Raw genomic sequence first — 21323 nt, forward strand, 5'->3', positions numbered from 1 at the left:
TTGGGAGGTCTGGGAAGCCTGGGCTTTGTGGAGAGCTGAACTTCTAGACCAGCGGGAGGGAGGCAATGCTCAGTTTTCATAAAGAACAGAAATGTCACTTCTGAATCTCTAGTGGTCTGTGTCAGGGAGAAAAACTTTGGGACAGCGACAACCTTGAAAGGAATTACTGTTACCAGGAAAAACCCCTGATATTTATATTTTCAACATAAACTTTTTTTTTTTTTCCGCTTGTTTCCTCTCCTGTTTTTCAGGCTTCAGGGTTCCTTTAGAAATGATTGTAGAGAACAGCTAAGTCTGCTCTCCCATATCGAAGGTTTTCTGTTCAGCAATCCTCACTAGCATTTTAAAATATGCTGGCATGAGATGCTGGAAACTTTCCTTATATGTTTCTATAAGAATTTAGTTCAAATGCTAATTAAACATTCAGTATAAAGCTGCTTTTTCTTCACCACCCAAATTATGATGAAGACCCACAAACAGGTTAAAGACCTTTTGTACTGTTACAGCCCAGGTAAGTGATCTTCCACACAGTTTTGGAACAGCTGAAATATAAAAAATAAGAAACTGACAAAAAAAAGGTTATTTCAGTCTCACATCATCATTCTAAAATTCTTTTCTCCCTCTCCTAATCTGTAGTTTGCTCTTACAGAACCATGTGAAGGAGCTTGTATTTTTGTTTGGTGTTACAAAGGTGTTTATCTCATTTTTCCAGCTAAAAATCCTACTAAAAATCAATAACATGAACAGAGTTTGACTAAAGGAACTTCGCCACAGTGAGGATAATAATAAAAAAAAAATGTTAAAACTTGGAAGGACAATTAGCATGCAATTTTAAAATGTAGAAACCCAGCTTTTTATTAGTTTGCATGGTAGGAAATACGTAGCAGTTCAAGGTAAGCATGGAGATGATAAGATTTTGTTTGACGTTCTCTGTTTTACAGCCATAGTCTATTAGTCCATGAGAGAGCTACAGAATAACTTACTAGTTTCTGCTCCTACATTGTAAATGCAAGTGAATCCATTTAGAACTTGCCTCAGTGACAGTAAGTCTGATTTCAGTATTTCAGATTGCCGTTAGTTTGTAGAGGCAGGTGAATACAACACAATGAAGAATTGAATAGAGATTGGAGCAAGAAATTTGGCTTAAGATATCAAGGAGCTCTAACAACATGCAGTTCCAAACCACAGCCCAAACACAACTCAGTTTTCATTCTTCATTGCTAGTTGAGACATCATTTCATTAAGCCACAACATTCTCCACTCAGCCTTGTAGATGCCTGTGTTACAGTATACCCATAACCATGGTATATGCTGCTGTAAAAGATAGGGCCTGTGCCCAGATAAAAGTTAATACTATCTTAATATATTCAGTGGGCATTTTCTACAATCCAAACTGCAGTTAAAGCTTGTGTTTACAGGACCTTTAAAACAGCCTGGGGATGCAGGACATCTAAAAGTTTACTGAATCACAAAGTAAACATGATGTAACAAAATCATCCTGATGCAAAAAAAAAAGGCTCATACCATTCTGAATCGTATAAGCAGGTAAAGTAATTTATTAATCAGCATTTGGCATTGGCAAGGCCCCAGCTAGACAGAAACAGTGAGCAAGCTGGGGTTTCTTAGCTGAAAGAAAAGTGGGAGCAGAGGCATGACTCTAAATACATTGCTGCAAAATGTAAGGGAATGAACTATTTTCCATGTCCATTTCCAACCGGAGAAGAAGCGGTAAATTTACACCACCATATGGGTAAGTCAGTTTAGACTAGGTAATACCTTTTAACAGTAAAGGACAGCAAAACTGGAATAGAGTGTTTGAGGAAATTGAGGAAACGTTAGGAATTTGTCCCTGGAAGTCTTTAAGAACAGGTTAGGCAAACATCTGTCAGGAATAACATAATACAGCTGATCCTACAGACAGTAAAGGGAACTAGCTGATCTCTTGAACTCCATTCCTGCTCTCTGTGTGTTGGAATCGGGGTCGGGGGGTGGGGTGGATTTCTTTGCTAAGACTTCCTGCAAGTTTTCTAAGTTACAGCCATGAGGATCATCTGTGTTTTGAATCAGACTATTGGAATCACTGTTTGTTGGAACTTCATAAACAGCAGCAGTGAAGGGACTGGCTCCCACCTCTGTCCCTACAGTTGGACAAGAATTCCCATTTTACAGTAGTGTATCTACAAATCTGTTCAAAACTAGGTATCATATTATCTCTGTGTTATGGTACCTATTTTTGCATTGGAACTCTGAGGCAAAGGAAGGTTAAAGTGCTACATCAAGACAAATAGGATAGTGGAGAATGGATGCCCTTCCAATTAAAAAAAAACAACAAACGCCTGGTATGCTGTGATACAATAGAGAATTCATTTTATTTACCAGATGAATAGACAAAATGAGTGATGAGCTGTTAATCAGTAAAACAGGAAAAAATAGGAAAGGAAAAACTTCTTTCAAAGTGCTTACTGACTTAGCAGTCTAACAGTCTTATCTCCCTTCCTCAGCTGTGTTTTCTGAGTCAGCAGTAGTTAAATTTTCCAGCAAGCCCTACATGAAAGAAAGTGTAAAGGGTAATCAGGGATTTCCAGTCAGTGACCCCACCTTTGAGTGGGACAGTCCACACAATTGCTCTGACATTCTTTCTATGAAGCAGCAGTGACAGCTGCAATTGCTTTCAAGGAGTCATCTCAAAGGTGGTCTGACAGTATCCAATACCTTAACTATTCTGAGCACAGGAGACAAAACACCTTGAATTTCTTAATTTTCCAAGTTGGTGACAATGGCAACTTATTTTGGAGTTACCTCAGCAGTTTTTTTCATCTGGGCTATGACATTCATGGCTCAAAATTACTTTATAGCAGGTATGTAACATTCCACTTTTTCAAGTCTCCTAGTTGAACAGTAAAGTACTTGAAAAAAGTAGCTAGATTTGCAAATAAAAATGGGGGGAAGGGAGCGTGTGTGTATGTGTTTCTGGCATAGGAAACCACAGGGTTTTCGAATACAGTGCAATGAAAACTACCGTAACATATAGAGAAATTTTAATTGGTAGTCTAATTTAATTACTGTCTAAATGTTGTAGCATTATTGTCTAAATGCTACAGAACTGCTTGCTTTAAAGATTTGGTATTGCATTTAGGATTAATTTCAGATCTATTGAAATGTGATTTTATTTTGTATTATTTAAAATACCACCGCAAAGAGTTTTGCACAATCCTCAGAGCAAAACATGCATGAAACCAGTTTTGTGTGTTTGTGAAAAAATGGTATCTTTCATGCAAAGTGTTTTGCTCTGATTTGGCAATATCCTGACACTGTCTTGATTTGCAGCATTGAAGGAAATGTGTGGCAGGGATATCACAGTTCATCTCCAAGGCAATACAGTGCAAAATTTCCTATTTTGTGTAAACTCTCTGTTCAATTGTCAACATCAACTTTATCACACAGTTCTTCAATAACCCTCCTCCCTCAATCATTATTTTATTAACCTTTTTTAAATGAGTCTCATAATACCCCTTTCTTCTTCATGTTAGTGAAATTTGAATGTCTTCACTTTCACATTCCATAATTAACTTGACGCTATCTATTCTAACTGCAGTAAGCCACTAGACTACCTGCAGATACTCAGTGCATACCAGATGTTTCCAGATGTTTCACTGTAATTTGCAACAAGTAATTGCTTGGTCTACCTATGTAAAAGAACGTACACCATTGTTGTAGACAATTGATTTTCTTATCTACTGAAAAGCTTCTGGAGCAAACCAGGACTGAGTGAATTAGATACTCAATTCAAATTCCTATTAAATCCTATTAAATTCCTATTTCAGGAAATCCTATTTAAATTCCACAGGATTGGAGTACCTAACAACAGTAGTCTCATCCAACAATCCCAACCACTGAATAATTTTCACTGGGGAAATGGAGAGCTTGAGTCTTCAGACTATTCCTTCCAGCTGTTAGGACCCTCCCTTAGTTCCCCTCCAAGTCTCCCTTGAGGGTACTCATGCACCCTCTGCTTACTGGTCCCAGGGCTCCAGTTCAGCTGAGGGCTGATCTCCAGCTGTGCCTTTGAGCTGTCTTGTAGCATGCCCTGTTGCCTCCAGTAGTGAATTACTGCCTGAGCTTCATGGATGGACTCTGGGCTTAGGTTGTAGGTAGCCTTCTCTCCAGGTGTTACATGTAACACCATCTTCTGCTGTTCCCAATGGAACTTTCTGGATGAACCCTGCATCTGATTCATTGCCTTGCTGCCTCTGGGGCAGTCACCACTGTGGTCCTGTTCACATGCTGTTGGACTGTATCCTGGTCAGTAAGGGCACTGTCCTACCTGCGCTGCGGTCACCCTCAAGTCCTGGCTCCTCTTTCCTTGTGAAACAGTCTCAAGAAGCAAGAAGAGAACCCAATAAACTGATACCCTGTAGCTTACAAAAATTGAACTATTTTCTTCTTGTCATATGACAATTCTGTCTTGTTGTGAGATTCTTCTAAGTCTTTCCACCTTTCTCAGTAAAACCAATTTTTCACATGACCAGAATACTCAGAAGAATGTCCCATTATTAGTAAGTTAACAAAATATAGCAATGCTTGAAGTACAGCTATGTGCAGCTGGTGGACCAAAAAGGGTAATATGCTTCTAAAGGAGTAGTCTGTCTCCTGTACCAACCCAGCCATCTTTAGGACAGAGTTCAGAAGTGATTTAGGAAGTGATGAAAAGACCTGAAGAGGCTACTGTTCTCTTCCTGGATTTCTTCCTCACTCTGTAAAACCATCTGGAATTTAGACTGAAGCTGATAACTTTACCAAAAAGTTTCTTTCACTTCGCCGTGTATTTTTAAAAGGCTTAGCAAAATCTAACATACAACTTCGGTCCATGTCCTACTGTCACTTATCACTTAATTTTCTGGTACTGAGGGTTTATATTATGCTATGTATCTATCGTGCATTTCTCACACAAAAATATTTGTCCTGTAATTGAATGACTAAAGACTGTAACAGTTTACAAGTATCCAGGCAACTCTGGAAGGCTTCAGGAAATTCCGTTCAGTCAGCTGCTCAGCTTTATTTGAATTTTGTAAAGTCGGTCATTGAGAAACTTCCACTCTCAACATCACATTTTTTAAAACTTGTGTTAGCTCAAATTAAAGATAGGAAAATAATGTACTAAGTAAGAAATAAGAGTAAATGTGAAGTCTGAGCATAACAAGTAGTAAGGGGAGAAAGGAATTAGGCATAAGCTCTAGAGGAGGAGTGGGGTCTTGAAAAGTGAGAAAGAGGAATTAAGGATGTGCCTCAGTAGCTGCGACAGGGAGTTATTCAGGAAACCGGGAATGATTCCTAAGAGGACTGGGAGAGTTGCCTGTTAGCAAAAAGCAACCTGGCGTAACTTGAGGCTGTTTCCTCTTGTCCTGTCGCTTGTTACCTGGGAGAAGAGACCGACCCCCACCCGCCTACAGCCCCTGTCAGGGAGATGCAGGGAGCAGTAAGGTCCCCCCTGAACATCCTCCTCTCTGGGCTAAACACCCCCAGTTCCCTCAGCTGTTCCTCATAAGAGCTGGGCTCCAGACCCTTCACCAGCTTCACTGCCCTTCTCTGGACACACTGCAGCCCCTCTACGTCCCTCTTGGAGTGAGGGGCCCAGAGCTGAACATGCGATTCGAGGTGCAGCCTCACCAGTACAGGGGGACGATCACTGCCCTTGTCCTGCTGGCCACGCTGTTTCATATAGTGAAAGCCAGGATGCTGTTGGTCTTCTTGGCCACCTGGGCACACTGCTGGTCATGGTCAGCCAGCTGTCAACCAGTACCCCCAGGTCCTTTCCCACCCGGCAGCTTTCCAGCCACTCTGCCCCCAGCCTGTAGCACTGCATGGGGCTGGTGTGACCCAAGGGCAGGATCTGGCACTTCTCCTTGTTGAACCTCACACAATTGGCCTCACCCCATCGGTCCAGCCTGTCCAGATCCCTCTGCAGAGCCTTCCTACCCTCAAGCACAGCAACACTCTCACTCATTTTGGTGTCCTCTGCAAACTTACTGAGGGAGCACTCATTCCCCTCATCAAGGTCATGGATAAAGATATTAAACAGGATTGGCCCCAGCACTGAGCCCTGGGGAACACCACTTGTGACCAGTCACCAACTGGATTTAACTCCATCCACCACCGCTCCTTGGGCTCGGCCAGCCAGCCAGCTTTTAACCCAGCGTAGAGTACACTTGTCCCAGCCATGAGCAGCCAGTTTCTCCAGGAGAATGCAGTGGGAAACAGTGTCAAAGGCTTTACTAAGGTCCGGGTAAATAAAACCCACAGCCTTCCCCTCATCCACTAGGTGGGTCTTAGTGTCATAGAAGGAGATCAGGTTCATCAAGCAGGACCTGCCTTTCTTAAACCCATGCTGGCTGGGCCTGATTGCCTGGTTGTCCTGCACATGCCATGTGATGTTGGTCAGGATGTTCTGCTCCATAACCTTCCCTGGCACCGAGGTCAGGCTGACCAGCCTATAATGCCCCAGATCCTCCTTCCTGTCTTTCTTGTAGATGGGCGTCACTTTGGCCAACCTCCCGTCTTCTGGGAGTTCCCTGGTTAGCCAGGACTGTTGTTAAATGATGGAGAGTCGTTTGGTGAGCTCCTCCACCAGCTCCCTCAGTACCCTCAGGTGTGTCCCATCTGGCTCTACAGACTTGTGCATGTAACGGCTCTGAAAAGGGCCTTTGAGTTTCACTTCTGTGCTCAGGACCTTGTATGGGCATGGTTTACTTCCTCCTGGTTTTGTGGCTCTCAGTCTTCTTGGGCAGCACCCCGCTCTGTGCAATGGTCACCTTGCCCAGCAGCTTGTTGAGCTCCTCATCGTTGTGGATGGCAAGCTGCAGGTGGCAGGGGATGATGCACATCTTCTTGTCACAGGCTACGTTGCCTGCCAGCTCCAGAATCTCAGCCATCAGGTACACTGGGGCACTGGCAGCCCCCTGCCCTGCGTAGTTACCCTTGTGCAGCAGCCGGTGCACCCGCTGGGAGCACGCAGGAGCTGCAGCCTGACCCGTGCTGAGCGTGACTTGGTTGGCCTGTGAAGTTCAAGCCATGCCCTTCCCTTCCTGCCCCGCTTCCCATGGGCAGACATCCCCAGTGGCTCGCTCAGTGCTAAGCTCTTGCTGCTGCAGGAAAAAGAGCAGGTGAGAGATGAGTCCAGGTCAGGGCTGGGGCAGCCGTGACTTGGCTGTGGGAACTGCTCAAGTGTCCCGGGGCTCACCTGCCGTGTGACTGGGCCTGCACCATACCAGTGTTACTGGGAGGCCACAGCCTCTGCTGCTGTTGAGATAAATCCACCTAACTCAATGACTGCTCTACCAAACATTTAAGTCCAATGTAAATGTAAGGATAAATGTAAGGATAATGTATATAAATACATAAACTAAATGTAAGGATAGCAGAGACGCATCTTTTACCAGAAACCATTTTCACCAGATGCATCTTTTACCAGAGCAGGAGTGAAAAGCGTGCCTTTCTTTTAGCACTCCACGCAGGCTTAGTCATCTTTTTATCCCCTTATCACCATGGGAGTGGCTTGGCTGCGAGTTCTATCTTTTCATTCATAAAATTCAAGTTAAGTACTGTTGCTAAGAAGTCGTGGTGGATCTGCAGGCATCACTTTGTCCTGCCTTGTGAGTTTGGGGTTTCCCTATATTCTGTTGCATAGATTTTATGAACTGTTCATTAGTGTACATCCCTGGTGAGCACACAGTCTGAAAAGCATACTGAGCAAGGAAATGACACCTGTGGCTGTTTTTATCTGAAAATGTTGAAATGTTTCATTTAATATGGCAATTACAGTACATTACTCAAAAAGAAAAAAATATTTTTTCCAGAGTACACTTCCAGTGAAATACGGAGGCAAAAGAGTAATATCCTTTCTCCTTGTCTGTATCAAATCCTGAATCCTGTCCTACGTCCTTAACACAGTCTAAGAAAGTAAAGCAGGTGTAATCAGACCTAAGCTATGTGTTTCCTGGTGCAGGTGTCAGGAATAGTGTGCCAGCTGTGGCTGTCTAAAAAAGCTGGATGAACTGCCTGTGGAGGAGGAATGGGGAAAAGTGTCTTAAGTTCACCCAGTTTATCTCCTTTTTTCCTGCTGCCTGCCAAGCACTCAGTAAATTGTGCTTGACAGTGGCTGGGGGATGGAAGCACCATGCCAACCTAGGAAAAAAACAAACAAAAAAAGAGATAAGGATGAATAAGGAAGATAAAAAATGATAAAATCTTTATAGGTGTATTTTCTTATTCATTGATTAATTTCATGAAAAATTATGTATAATATGTTTGACAGAATTCATATGAGAAAGAGTGGTGTACTGACGGAATCCATGCCTCAGTGCAACTGTTAGTTTTATCATTTTAATTAAAAATAAAAAAGAAAGCTGTCTGATTACTTTTCCCATTTTGCACGAATAAGTGTGACAAATAAGAGTGTCTTTAGTAAGAAACTGACTCCAGGTAATGACTCAACTGCCAACTGTATATGCATTTAGTCTAATAACAGCCAAACCTCTTGAAATTCTAGGCTATTGTGTGAAGAGAGTATGATCCTTTTTTGAAGTATGTCTTTTTTTCTAGGAATTAGTTTTCTACTATCCTCAAGGTAGAAACTTTTATCAATCTTCAGCTGAATGTGATCTTAAAGTCTTCAAAAAGAATAATTGTTAATATTTAAATACTAACCTTGAATATTTATGTCTAAATTACAGGTTCCATTCTTCCACCTTGCAGGATCGCAGGTGTAGGAATTTATCTTGAGGAGAAAGTGAATCTCTCAGAAGCAAGTAATGCATGTAATCAACTGAATCTACAATTGGCAAGTAAAACCCAAGTTGAAAAGGCTTTGAAACATGGCTTTGAAACATGCAGGTATACAACATCAGTTAGTGTCTCATTACCTTTAGCGAATGTCTTTACACACATCTGAGGCTGGTGATAAATCTAGTATTGAAAGGACTGATGCTTTTTATTGTAGCTATGGATGGGTGAAAGACGGATTTGCTGTCATTCCTCGGATAACATCCAACAGGAAATGTGGTCAGGGCAAGGTTGGACTAGTGCTATGGTATGCTGAATCCTCCAAAACATTTATGATTTACTGCTTCAATTCCTCAGGTATGTAAGCATGACAACTACATTTTTTGTGTTTTTGTTTGGGTTTTATTATTTTCTTAATATCTGCATGAAAAACTCACAAGTGAGTGAGTTCTTATAATTTGTTGGCCCTGCCTCTGGCTCCCCCCGCCCCCAATCTTTAACATTATCAGGTTGTACTTAGCTTGGGGGGGGGGAGAAAAAAATGTTCCAAGAAATACAAAAGGTCAGTTCTGTTAATCCGAATTAATAATTTGGCGCTACCATGAAAGCTCTTGAAGAAGAGTTGCTTTTACTATTCTGTAATGTTGACACAATGCTCTTTTTATGTAGGCAACTTAGGGTGTCTGCGTGTGGTATGTGGTTTTTTTGCAAAAAGACCAAAAGTGGGGTAATTTCAGGACAAGTTGAGAGTTTTTTAATAAAAGGAAAGGCACCCATTAAACTGAGATACCATAAAACTAACTAGAGTCCCAATCTATTATCAGTAAAATCAAACAGCTTCCTTTAATGTGCAGCATCCTGTGTGTAAAGACCTGTCCTTCCCCTCATTCTTGACTGTCTATTCCCAGATCAAAGATACAACAGTAGAACTCGGACCTTGATATAAGTTAGATCTTCTCAGCACAATAGATCAGTATTGCTTCTTAATGACTCCTGTGCTATTAACTAAAACCAAGTATTTAACTGGAGGCATTGTGTTCCATTAGTGTCCCATATCCACGGTTATTATGTAACTACTGACTCAGTAATTAGACCATACAGAGGTTCAGTACATTATTTCTAATCAGTCCCTAGGCCTTGCCAATGAGTTTTAGTTAACAAGAGCAAGAGATTGCATACAAAATCCTGAAATTTTTCAGGAAAAGTGTGTGAACAAGGGTTGGAAAGAACAGGAGAAAGATGGATATGCAAGATATGCCCATGCAAAGACACAAAGACCTAGAACCGTGTGACTGTGAACATTGGAGTTTATGAAGAGCCTGAGGATAAAGCTGTTAGGGAGAAGGCCATGCCTTCACCAGTGGGACTTTGTTCATGATCCTGGGCCATTTTAGTGAACGAGGGCAGGTGATATGAGTAGTCGGCTTATAAAGTACCTGACTGCTGAGGAGAAAGCACCATTTAAAAACTGATTTATCACCTAACCTGTAAAGTTAAAAATGACATGATGGGCTAACTTAGTTTTTTTCTCTACAGTCCCTAGCTTTAATTGATGAATGCATATTTGAATTAGTACTATGGCAACATGCTCTAAAAGAAGCTGCTGCTATTGGTATGGTTATTTCTTCTGTTCCTGTGCAACATAGTGTTTCACTGCATGAAATATGCATCATTCTGCATTCAAAAACCTTGAGTAGCTGGCTAATGCCAATAAGGTAGCAAGTAATTTTGAATTTTAGCTTTAATTAAAAAAAAATTGTACTGTTACATTATAGGAAGAAAGTTAGGCATGCTGAATGGTTAGAAAATAACTTAGAGTAATATATATTTAACATTGGCACGATTCTGCATTTCTTCATCTTAATTGCCAAATTGTTGCCTATTCTAGGCATTTCTTACCCAAAGTATTTGGCAGAAGGTCATTCTGTCAATTTTCTTTGTGCCAAAGAAATGCCAAAATTACTTGAAAACTGTAGTGGAAAGAGTAAAAAGCTCCTGCCATTTAGGTTTTTATTCTGTGAATCTAACTGCGTCATCAGGCTTCTCATGGGGATTCATGTTGAGAACAGTACATATGTCATTTCCCTGTTATTTATGTTGTAATCTGCTTGTTACTTTAGTGGAATTTTTATAGTTTTACAGAATATAGAACTTCACTAGAAAAGTAGAATTTTCACATTTTCACATGAGCTTGATTCAGAACTCAGCTTTTCATTTGCACATAAAAGTCTATTTACACCCACATTTTTTTATAGACAACATTCACATCATTTCAGTGACTGAATTTCTGAGTGTGTCTGAAGTCTGTTTCTTTCTAGCCCCCATTAGAATCAAGTCACTTTTTTATCTCACGTTGCTGCCTGTTTTACCTAAAAGTTTTACAGGCTACTTTTGCTCCCAGGAAATCAAAGTAGCATTCCAAGTATCAACAGTGCATGCATGTGTTTTGAACATATACAGAATATATAGAAATATTTTTGAATCTTGGATCTGCAGTTAACTCTCCTGCTCTGTAGGAGGTCATGTTATTGGGTTTTATATGCATTATTATTCTAAGTACTTTCCAGGAGGAATCTTGTCATTGGTATGCAATTATAAAATGAGCACCACACTTGCTCAAAAAAGCATTTAACTGTGTGAGTAATGATAAAAGGTGTGCAATCTGGGTTGTAGCCATCTGTGTGAAATAGGCATGCCATTTGGGGAAGGCCTTTGTGAATAAACAAATAACAATTTCCAGAAGGGAATGACTGAAGAACAATTTCAATAAATGTGTGTACAGTGAGTACAAAACTAACATCCAACACAACTCTTATGTATTTCCTTTCCCTGCTGCAGATGTTCAGATTAATTCATGTAAACCAGATCCAACTACAACCATACTACCTTCATCAAGTGCACCAACAGACTTAACTGCATATTCAGGCTCTGATTTGACTGAGAACATCACAGCAGTGCCCCATGAGACCGAATCAGAACAATCCCTGAAAAATATAAAATTTCGCGTAATATGTATAACTGAAACTATATTACCAACAGAGGGGACTACTACAGAAATGCCAGAGGGATACTTGCCAACTGACTCTCCTAACTACTCTTCCAGTGTTGCCTTTAAGAATGATGCCATTGTCTTTGGAGGTAAAGGCCGTATATGGTATCTATTTAATCAGAAGAGCTAGTTACATAGGTGTTTGTAGTAAAACTGTTTATTTACTGCAATTTTTGTTTTACTCCAACATCCATTCTGATATAGCTGAACCTCGAAGCAGAACAGGAGTGTTATGGTTTTGCAAAAGCAAAGCTTATAAGGCAGATGATTTTAAAATATTTTTTGAGTAGATAGAAGATCTTATTTTATACTTTTTGATACTGTTTTAATATGAAATAGTGGAAGTTTGTTCTGGTTAATGTGGTTTGGGGTAAACACGTTTCTGAGAAAGTCTTAGCAAACACCATGTGCTCACAGGAATGGAAAACTCAGCAGGCTTTTAAAAACAAAAGAAGCCAAGAAAGTTTTATGGAGAATTGTTGTTCTCCAGATATGGAGGTGTTCTTGAGCTATGAGGTGTGAATAAGTAATCCTAATATACAGCCACTGAGAAATTGACTAAATATAAGGAAAAGCATTCTGACTGCAAGGATACTTAATCACAAAATTGTGTTCTCGAGACAGGTTGTAAAAACCCTCCAGTTAGCAGATTAGACAAACATCCATCAGGGATTGCCTAAATACCTGGTCTTGTCTCTCTTGAAAAAAATGAGCAGGAGTAGCTAACCTTTTGAGATTCCTAATACCTCTATCCTTGAATTGATGCATATGTACCTCTTACATGAGGCTGATTTTAGAAGAATTTGGATTTGTGTCCATGAGCCTTTAGAAAGCCAGAATTAAGTACATATAAAAACTGTTTGCCTCACTTTTATGTCTAGGTATCCCCACTGCACTTCTTGTATTGGCAGTCATCTTCTTCATTATTTCAGTTGTTCTTGCAGTCTGCTATATCAAAAAGTAAGTTTTTTTTCTTTTTTTTCTCTTGGGCTGAATTAATTTCTAGAGTACAACCAGTGAATATTTTAAATATGTAGCGGAAAAGCAGAGAAGTAATGATAATGACATAACAGCATAGCACAAAGAACAAAATCTTAAATCCTGCTGTTATGCGGATAAATTTTCTTGTTGCTATTGCCATTCCCTGCTTTAGAAGAGGAACTGAAGACAAATATTGTGGATTTTTCATTAGTCAGTCATGCCTAGAGTAGAACATTTCCAGGTGTGCCAAAATAGCAACACTGAAGTATGCACCTGTTTCTCTATATAAGCTTGTTTATGCAGTTTTATTCTTGTTCTTTTCTATGTCAGACTCAGGGTAAAAGTTTTTATTCTTGGACTACTATTGTGTTCAGAAAAAAATAATTGTTGAGCTTATCTGTCATGCGTAAAGATCTTCAACAGAGTGCATCATTAAATCATATCCAAAAGTTGCATGCATTCCTCACATAGTAGTCCAGGAGTCTTTATCATAATGTACCATGAATCTTGAATAGAAATTGTATGTTTTTATAAAATTACAAAAATATTTCTTGAAAAAGCACATTGCTTGAAAAAGCACAGTGATCTAGCATGCCACTATTCTCTGTGACACTTTTGCTTGAGTATGACAAAGAAAGTTAATTCTAGGTATTTTTCAATGTATTTCTTGAGTGATATTACCAAACTATGTCAGGTTTCTGCTTTACTATCCTTTTTCCTATTTAAAGGTACAAGAATACTTTCCCATTTTCAAACAAGAATCAACAAAAAGAAATGGTTGAAACTACTGCTCTCAAAGAGGCTAAGTCAAATGACAAAATAACTGAGAAGGAAACAAAGAATAATGGGAAAAATGTAGAAGAGTCTAAAACCAAGCCTGAGGCCGTGGTAAAATGTCTGGAAGCAGAAGTGTAAGGGGAAGAAGGTACACTTCTTAATAGAAATATAAAACGAAGCACACAGAACTTGGCAATGCTTTCAAACATGGGTGATTGTAAATGCTCATGAATGATATTTTCTCTATCTTGACATATGAAAACTTGTTCTTTTAAAAATTACATTTTTAGTTATAAATGCTCTTGCAGAAGAACATGGTATCTTATTTACTTGAAATAAATCTAAAAATCCATATTACAGATCCCTTTTCATCTTTAATAGAGAAGTAATTAGGAATATTAACGACATGCACTGTGTTAACTATTTCCAAGGAATTCAGATCAATATATAATGAAAAGAGGGTGTTTTTATCTGGCTAAAGGATGTCTGCTAACTTAATGTCTAAAATAAAATGATAATACGGTAGCTCTTCCTCATGTAGATTAGCTTATTTCCATTACATAGTTGCATACTGTCTTTAAAAAGTCTGTTTACAAACAGAAGTCTGTTTACAAGTGAGTAAAAAGTTAAAGGATCAACCCACTGTCATTCAGATACCCATGGAAGGGTACAAAGATGTTGATGTTTATATATATACAGCAATGAATAACTTTCTCAGATATCTTCATCATATCATATTTTACTGTTTTATTTATTAAAATCTGTATCATTCTTCTGCATCAGATATTTGACAGGGAGGAAAAAACCCTTGAACTCTATCTCAACAGTCATATTTAAGATCTTTTGTGTATATATGTGTGGCTTTCATAATAAAGATCTCAAGTGCTATGGGACGTTTACAGTACTTCCTTCATAAAACAATAAAGTATGGTAGATATGTTTGTCTGGGCAATTTATTCTCATGAAAACTATCTCACAGTAAAAAGAACTCATAACCTTAATGTTACAAAATTAATTAGTTGTATAGAAGAACAACAGTAGCAATTTATCAAATGTTTTCTTGAATAAATGGTTTGGATAACTTATTTTTATATGTGAAGCATGTTTATTATGGCAAAGGAGGTTTCTTTTTAGATCAAGCAGCTTGAAAAACATAGTCTTAAATAAAATAGCAATAGAACTGCTCAGCTATATTGTGTTTTCTGTGGTGTGGGATAGGGGGTTATGAACTTCCATATTTTTGATTCTGATAATTTTTTTAATTGCCCAGTGGTTATATATTCCACTAGATAATGAGTTATGGTGTATTACTAATAGCATACTTGCAGATACCCTGCATTTGTTTTTGTTTTCTCTCTCTCTTTTTTTTTTTTTTTTTTTTTTTGGTAGCTCAGAAATATTTCAAGGCTCCAAGAGTCTGCACTGTGCTGACATGCAGTCCACCACTGCCATTAAAGCTATGCTACTTCAGAAAGACTGTGATTCAGTACAGCTCTAAAAAGCCCAAATTTCAGATGCCCATCAACAGAATTTCAGCAGAAAAATGTGCCACAGAGGAAAGCACTAGATACAGCCTTCCCACTCAGTTAAGTAATTCCTCTTCTTGCAAAATACTGCAGCAATACCGTGTGTCTCTCCTGGAAACCTGAATGAAAGTGCTCTCTGCTGTGTCAGCAGTGAGGGTAGACAGCAGAAATAAGGCCATCAAGAAGGGTCACAGCAAACATTTGTCGTGACAGTGTCAGAATAGCAGATGGGCTTAAGGACACAGGCAACACTAGTGGATTCCAGGTTATTTTGGACTTTGTGACATATTACAATTCCCCTTCTGCCTCTTTTCTATGTTTTAGCGATTAGAAATTACCCGTTTCTCTATTGTTTTCTCCACCACCAAGAGATAATTACCTATCACTTCTCTTACTCTCCTACTATTACCTCTATTCCACAGGCATCAACTTCCTTTTCTATCAGATTGTCTCATTCACACCTAAAGAAATTCGGAAAAAATTTCTCAAATTCTATGCCAGCTGGAAGTATGTTACTTCTGGTTTAGATCTTTGAAATAAGGGCTTTTTTTTTTTTTCTCTGAAGTGTTTGCTTTCTAAAAAAATCTATACTACCTGATACAGAAAAATATTGCCTTAACCTATAAATGTCTTGTTTTATCATGTACCTTAAAAACTCAGATAGCTTTCATCCCAACCTTCATGCTGACACCTGGCCAACGCCCATAGTTTGATCTGCTCCTTCTTTCCAATTTATGCGAACACCACAAAGGTTAAAAGGAACCTGTTACACTGTTCTCCACGTAATAAAAGCTAGTTAGAAGTACTAATCAACAAGTACTCTGTATTTGGTAGTTTGTATATAATGAGTGCTACTCTGTTACACTTGAATTAGAAAGTACAAAACGTTCTTGCTCACTAAAAGAACTGCAAGGGATGTACCGCTACAAAGCAAACAGGAAACATTTATTTAAGTTGTAGACAGAGTGTCAAACCCCCAAACCCTTAACTGGTAGTAGCAGAAACTTAAGAGAAGTTATTCAGTATGTTTCTGACTTTTTTCAAGTGTTACGCTTTTTTCCATGGGACATTCCCAACAGCTATGAAGTTCCTCAATGCCTCAGAAATTGCATTACACTCAAGTATCTTGGACAAATCATTCTGGCTAGCAGGAGATGACAGTTTGCATTAATCATTTGACAGTAACGCTACTTGGATTCCCACGCTGAGGCTACAGATGTTTGCTGACCTTGGGCAAAAGGGGTGGTGGCCTGCAGGAAACGCAACGAGGTTCCCAGTCCAGCCCAATCCCTGCCTGGAATATGGGGGTGCCTTTAAGTACGCGTGTCTATGTGTGAACCGAAGCAGGCAGGAAGGGGAAGTACTACTCCTTTTCTCCTCTTTAAATTAAAAAAAAAAAAAAAAAAAAAAAAAAAAAAAAAAAAGAACCACCCAACTTCCAATTAAACCTTGAAGCATCAGGATGTGGATGCCCTAGAGGATGTTCTAGGATTTATGTTCCTAAATGGGTTATCGTTTATGGGTGGTGGGATTTTGTTGTACAAAGGTCGGTGCGTGCCGACCCTTGGCACCCACAGGCAGCTCCGGCACCCTCCAGGCAGGCTGGGGTGCCCCCTCCCCCCGCCCGGCTGCTTGGGGTGGGGGTGTGCACCAGCACTTAAGCACTTTGCTTGTCCCGCAGAACGCAAAGGGCGCCCAGGCGGGGCCTCCCCCGCTCCCCGTAAGGCCAGCGCCGCCCGTGCGAACGGCCCCGGCCCGGCGGCGCTGCCGGTGCCCCCGCGGGACGGGCCCTGCGCCCGGCCTCGGCGGCAGTGTCCGCCGTGTCCCGGCAACGCGCGCTGGCGTCACCGAGCCGCGCCGAGCGCCGCCGCGCCTGCGCCGGGAGCCGACGGCCGGGGGTGCGGCCTGGCTGCAGTCCCCGTCGGGCGGCGGCGAGCAGAATGCCGGGGCGCTGGGGTGAGGCTGCTGGCGGGGCCCGCCGGACGCGGCCCGCCGTCACGGCGCCCTGAGGGGCGCGCAGGGCCCCGGGCGGAGGGGGAAGCCGCTGCGGGCGAGCGCCCCGCGCCGGGCCTGGCTGCCGCGTCCGGCGGGGCGGGGCGGCGCTGCCCGCGGGCCCGGGGAGGTGGCGAGGGCGGGGGCGCGGGCCGCCGCGGCGGGCGGGGCGGGCGTGACGCAGCCGGGGCGCCGCGCGCGCGCGGCCTGTCGCGAGCGCGGCCGTTGGGCGCGGTTACGCGGCGCCCTGAGGGCGGGCGGGGCGGGCGGGCCGAGGGGGGCGGCTCTGGGGGGGCCGCGGGCCCTGGCGCACCCCTGACCCGTCGGGTTTGCGTGTTGCTGAGGGGCGTGCGGAAGGGAGCGCTCCCGCAGGCGGCGCGGCGGGGCCGGGCCTCCGTGATACAACATTGGGTTGTTGGTTGAGGGGGCTCACGGGGGGGTGTTCTCTCCCTCGGGGGGGGCGGCCGTGCCGCTGCGGGACACACACCCCGGGAGGGTGAGGGGGTGTTGGGGGGAGGTGGCGCTTCGGGGCCATCGTCTGGGATGGGCCACCAGGTGCAGGCCTGGACAGGGAGAGGGGCGTCGGAGGGCGGTTTGGAAGGAGAAAAGCAGCTCCGGTGGGAGCACGTACCTGTCTGTCTGAGAACAGACATTGCTCAGAGCTCGACCTTTAAATTGGAAGTTTATTCCTTTGTGTGAAATACCCGAGTAGTTTGAATAATGCCGTGATAAGAACTCACTTCATGTGTGCTGTGTTTCTTTTACCCTGTGGCAAGATCTTGACAGCTGTGAGCCCTGCTCCTGGGCAGGTTGGTGCCCAGATGCAGCTGTACGTACATAGAGGATCAAGTTCTGTTTTTCTGTGATGTCTCTCATAAGGTGTTTGTAATGCACCTGGTATCAAATAATTCCATATTTACATTAAGGTTAATAGTCTGCAATTAGCTTGCCGTTGCAGACCTCTATCTGTGAAAGTCCTGAAACAGTGTGAAGCTACTGGTTTACAAATGATTAGTTACAAGTGATTAATTCTGTACCGACAGAATTAATTTGTATGCTTCTGCTATTTCAAGACAAAAAGCAAAGTAAAGTTTTGGGGGAATGTCAAATGAGGGGCACCAAGGGGAGGAAATGGATGAAGACTCAGAATCAGGTCATAGGGTAGATCCCTATGCATACTTTTGGGGGGAAAGGGTAAGCTTGTAAAGCAAATGGTGAAATAAGTTGAAGTTGGGAGGTTTGAGCAAATTGGTTCCATAACAGATCCTAAAGTTGAGCATTTTATGCAGATAAGGAGATTTCTAAATTGGTTTATACTGACGTGGATTCCTTGGCTTACTGGTTTAAGAATGCTGTGAGAGTTCTTTTGATCTGCCAATGTCAGTGTGATGTAAGAAAGCTAATTCCTAATGTAATGTCTGTGTATAAACACATACTGATAATTCTTATTTGTAGGCATTCTGACTTTCACATGCACGAATGTTTAGGAAAAACAAAGATCATCATAAATTACCATTGTCATCTCAAGATTTTATTTTCCATTCCATTGGATGTGTTTATATGTGTGTGTTGGAGCTGCTGAAAAATCTGCGTGAAAAATTATCGCTATTTAATATAAATTTGCTATAAGCACAATAATACATTTTTCGTAAGTTGTTAATGCCACATGCCAGTCTCTTCTGAGTGTTCTGCTTTGTTTCTGATTTGACTACTCGTGTTGTGTTACTGTAGAATAATTAGACTGGTTAGTGGGTAGCTAAACTCTTAACCTACAAGAAAATGAGGGAGTAGCCATTCATAAAACACACAAATGTAACTCTCTAAAATATTTTTAGCAGAGACTCTACAAGTGAATGAGAACTTCTTTCTACGGAACTGAGGTGAAGAACTTCACCATGGGTCAGCACATTTCAAACCATACCCAAACTGTAATTAACAAGTTGCCAGAAAAAGTAGCAAAGCATGCCGCTTTGGTTCAAGAAAGTGGTTTCCTAACATATGAAGAGTTTCTGGGAAGAGTAGCTGAACTTAATGATGTGTAAGCCTTACTTTGTTTCCTTCTATTGTTTTTTTAATGTTTTACAGAGACCTTGTACGCAGTATATTCTCCTGTGCTGGCTAAGCCAGAACTGGCCATCTGGTTTTGAAATGTTTACTGCAGTACTTGAAGTTTCTATAGTGGTTGTAATTACACTTCAAAACCAAAGCCTTACATTTCTCCTTTAAATTCACTGTTCTCCAACACTCTTCTTCCAGTAAGTGTTGCTTCTCTCTTAGAAGTTCACAAGAGGCAGGCATTTAGCAGAATCTTCTTAGTGTTACCTGTCTCCCTTACTCTTCCTCCCTACACCAACCACGTAAAGATGCAATGCTGTTTCCTCTCTGCCCATCACTTTTGTTAGGAAGTAGCAAAACAAGCCCTGTAAAGATGGTAGAGCTACGCTAGGAAGGTAGTACCTGAGACAGAACTGTTTGTGACCCTCTCTCCCACCTCTGTGGATGTGCAATGCTGTTCCTCATGCAAGATGAGATGTGCCTTACTATCTGAAACCAAAGCGCATGATAATCCCAAACAAAAGGCTTCGTAAATAAGATTTTTCATAGCCAGCTTTTTGTTTGATTTATCGGTGTTATTGACTGGATATATTGACTGGATTATTGGTGGTAAAAATAAATTAACAAAAAAAACCCCAGAGTTGGCATTTTTACCCAACATTTCTGATATCAAATGATATGAAGTGGAAATGTACACACTGAAAAAGGGCTTTTTAACGTGTGTCTTTTGGTAATGTTTGATATTTAACTTTAATGTGAATTCATATTCAGTTTAGAAATTGCCTTGTCAAGTGTCATACTTTTATGAATGACCTTCTAGAACAGTTACTTGTTTTCTGGGTAGACACATAAATAGATTTTGAAGAACATTATTTTACATTTTGCCTGAGAATCTAAGCATATCTCAGTATAATTAACTCCAAAATATCATTATTATTCATTATTTTAAAATTTCTTTGCAGTTTTTGCTTTAGCCTGAATGTAACATAGCTTGCTCTGATTCGTACGGAGCAGACCTTTGTGTCTATGTTCCATTTAAAAAAAACATACAAAACCCCACAAATTTCAGGGTCACCTGAAGCTTTCACCTGACTGCTTCATTATTAATATATACTAACACAAATACACCTCATCTGCATGTGTTGGTACTTGCATGCTTTTTTTACATACATGGTAAGGAAATAACCTTTTTAGATTGGACCACAATCTAATTTAGATTGTATGATTACTATAACGAACCATGAAAATACGTATACATTAAAATGTCTATAAAGGACACTTGCTTGCTGATGCTGGATCAAAAGAATTGCACATCATTTCCTGACAGTTACTGTGCAATTTAAAATGAAATGGACTGTGTATATTTAGTAACATGCTAAGAAGGTTGTTACCCTTTAATTTCATATCTCTGGGCAGTATTGATAAGAGCACATAGGTGAACAACAAATAATACCGGAGTGGCTGAGGCTGCTGATCTTTCCATGTCTAACATATGATGAAAAACACCTGATGTTTCTTTATTTCAGTGCTGCAAAATTGGCATCTGGACAAGACAAACATCTGTTGTTTGAAGTGCAGCCTGGTTCTGATTCTTCTGCTTTCTGGAAGGTGGTTGTTCGGATAATATGCACTAAAGTAAGATTGTTGAAAATTTTTATTTGGTGGGGGCTTTTTTTACAGATATCTGAGGACTGTCACTTTTACTGGTAAAATCCAACACCTGCCACAGACATTTGGAGTATATATTTTGATATGGATGATGTATTCAAGGCTACTATTTGAGATAAATTAAATCTAAATTCTAAGTTTCTGCAAAAAGTGGGTTAATAGAAACATTTTCACAACTATGTTTAAAGGAATTGTATCTGCCAATGTTGTGCTTACGGTCCATTAGTTACAAATTCAGATCTGTGAGGGCAAGTCATGGTCATCGAATAGTACAACAAACTATATGGGAACTATATAGTTTGGTAGTAGTAGAAGTTGGTCAGCAAGTCCAAGTGTTAGTAGTTGAGCTAGTGTAACTGTATATATTCTGATTCCTTAGAAAACCAATGTGGAAGTTAAACATTTAGCTTAGTTAGAAGACCGTGACAAAACTTACTAAGTTTGCTCTTTCTGCTTAGGAGATTTTTGCCCTCTGTGTCCTGTCATGTAATATCCTT

At 40.9% G+C, this 21323-nt stretch overlaps 2 protein-coding genes across 7 annotated transcripts in view; both read left to right on the forward strand.

Moving 5' to 3' along the window:
* Positions 1–20797, forward strand: LYVE1 (lymphatic vessel endothelial hyaluronan receptor 1). Of its 3 annotated transcripts, XR_013930757.1 has the most exons (9): positions 1–2858; positions 8730–8889; positions 8996–9135; positions 11617–11916; positions 12709–12787; positions 13537–13733; positions 14975–17067; positions 19189–19358; positions 20685–20797. XR_013930757.1 is itself a non-coding variant. In XM_080404827.1 (7 exons), the coding sequence occupies exons 1-6, from the start codon at positions 2777–2779 to the stop codon at positions 13721–13723; spliced, it is 948 nt and encodes a 315-aa protein (XP_080260953.1). In that variant the 5' UTR covers positions 1–2776; the 3' UTR covers positions 13724–13733; positions 14980–15259. The 3 variants fall into 3 exon arrangements, 2 of the variants coding, with proteins under 2 accessions (XP_080260953.1, XP_080260952.1); XM_080404827.1 differs by lacking the exons at positions 19189–19358; positions 20685–20797 and having other exon boundaries at positions 14980–15259; XM_080404826.1 differs by lacking the exons at positions 14975–17067; positions 19189–19358; positions 20685–20797 and having other exon boundaries at positions 3–2858; positions 13537–14772.
* RNF141 (ring finger protein 141) overlaps positions 16967–21323 on the forward strand; it is a 14564-nt gene continuing 10207 nt past the window's right edge. Inside the window, exons 1-3 of one of the 4 annotated variants that reach the window (XM_080404839.1) lie at positions 16967–17067; positions 18939–19141; positions 20685–20793. In XM_080404839.1, coding sequence (XP_080260965.1) covers positions 18957–19141; positions 20685–20793 — 294 coding nt within the window. In that variant the 5' untranslated portion in view covers positions 16967–17067; positions 18939–18956. Of the gene's footprint in view, positions 17068–17304; positions 17522–18938; positions 19142–20684; positions 20794–21323 lie in introns of those variants that run through there. The other 3 variants (XM_080404840.1, XM_080404842.1, XM_080404841.1) reach the window with 3 other exon arrangements.

This window comes from Falco punctatus, assembly GCF_963210335.1.
Source record: "Falco punctatus genome assembly, chromosome: 10".
In the NCBI taxonomy this organism is placed as follows: domain Eukaryota; kingdom Metazoa; phylum Chordata; class Aves; order Falconiformes; family Falconidae; genus Falco; species Falco punctatus.

Bases quoted from the DNA above. Each gene is read 5' to 3' on its own strand.
- LYVE1 (XM_080404827.1), top strand. From the start codon at position 2,777: ATGGCAACTTATTTTGGAGTTACCTCAGCAGTTTTTTTCATCTGGGCT. The intron at 8,890-8,995 runs GTATACAACATC...TTTTTATTGTAG, and splicing joins CATGGCTTTGAAACATGCAG to CTATGGATGGGTGAAAGACG. The intron at 11,917-12,708 runs GTAAAGGCCGTA...TTTTATGTCTAG, and splicing joins TGATGCCATTGTCTTTGGAG to GTATCCCCACTGCACTTCTT.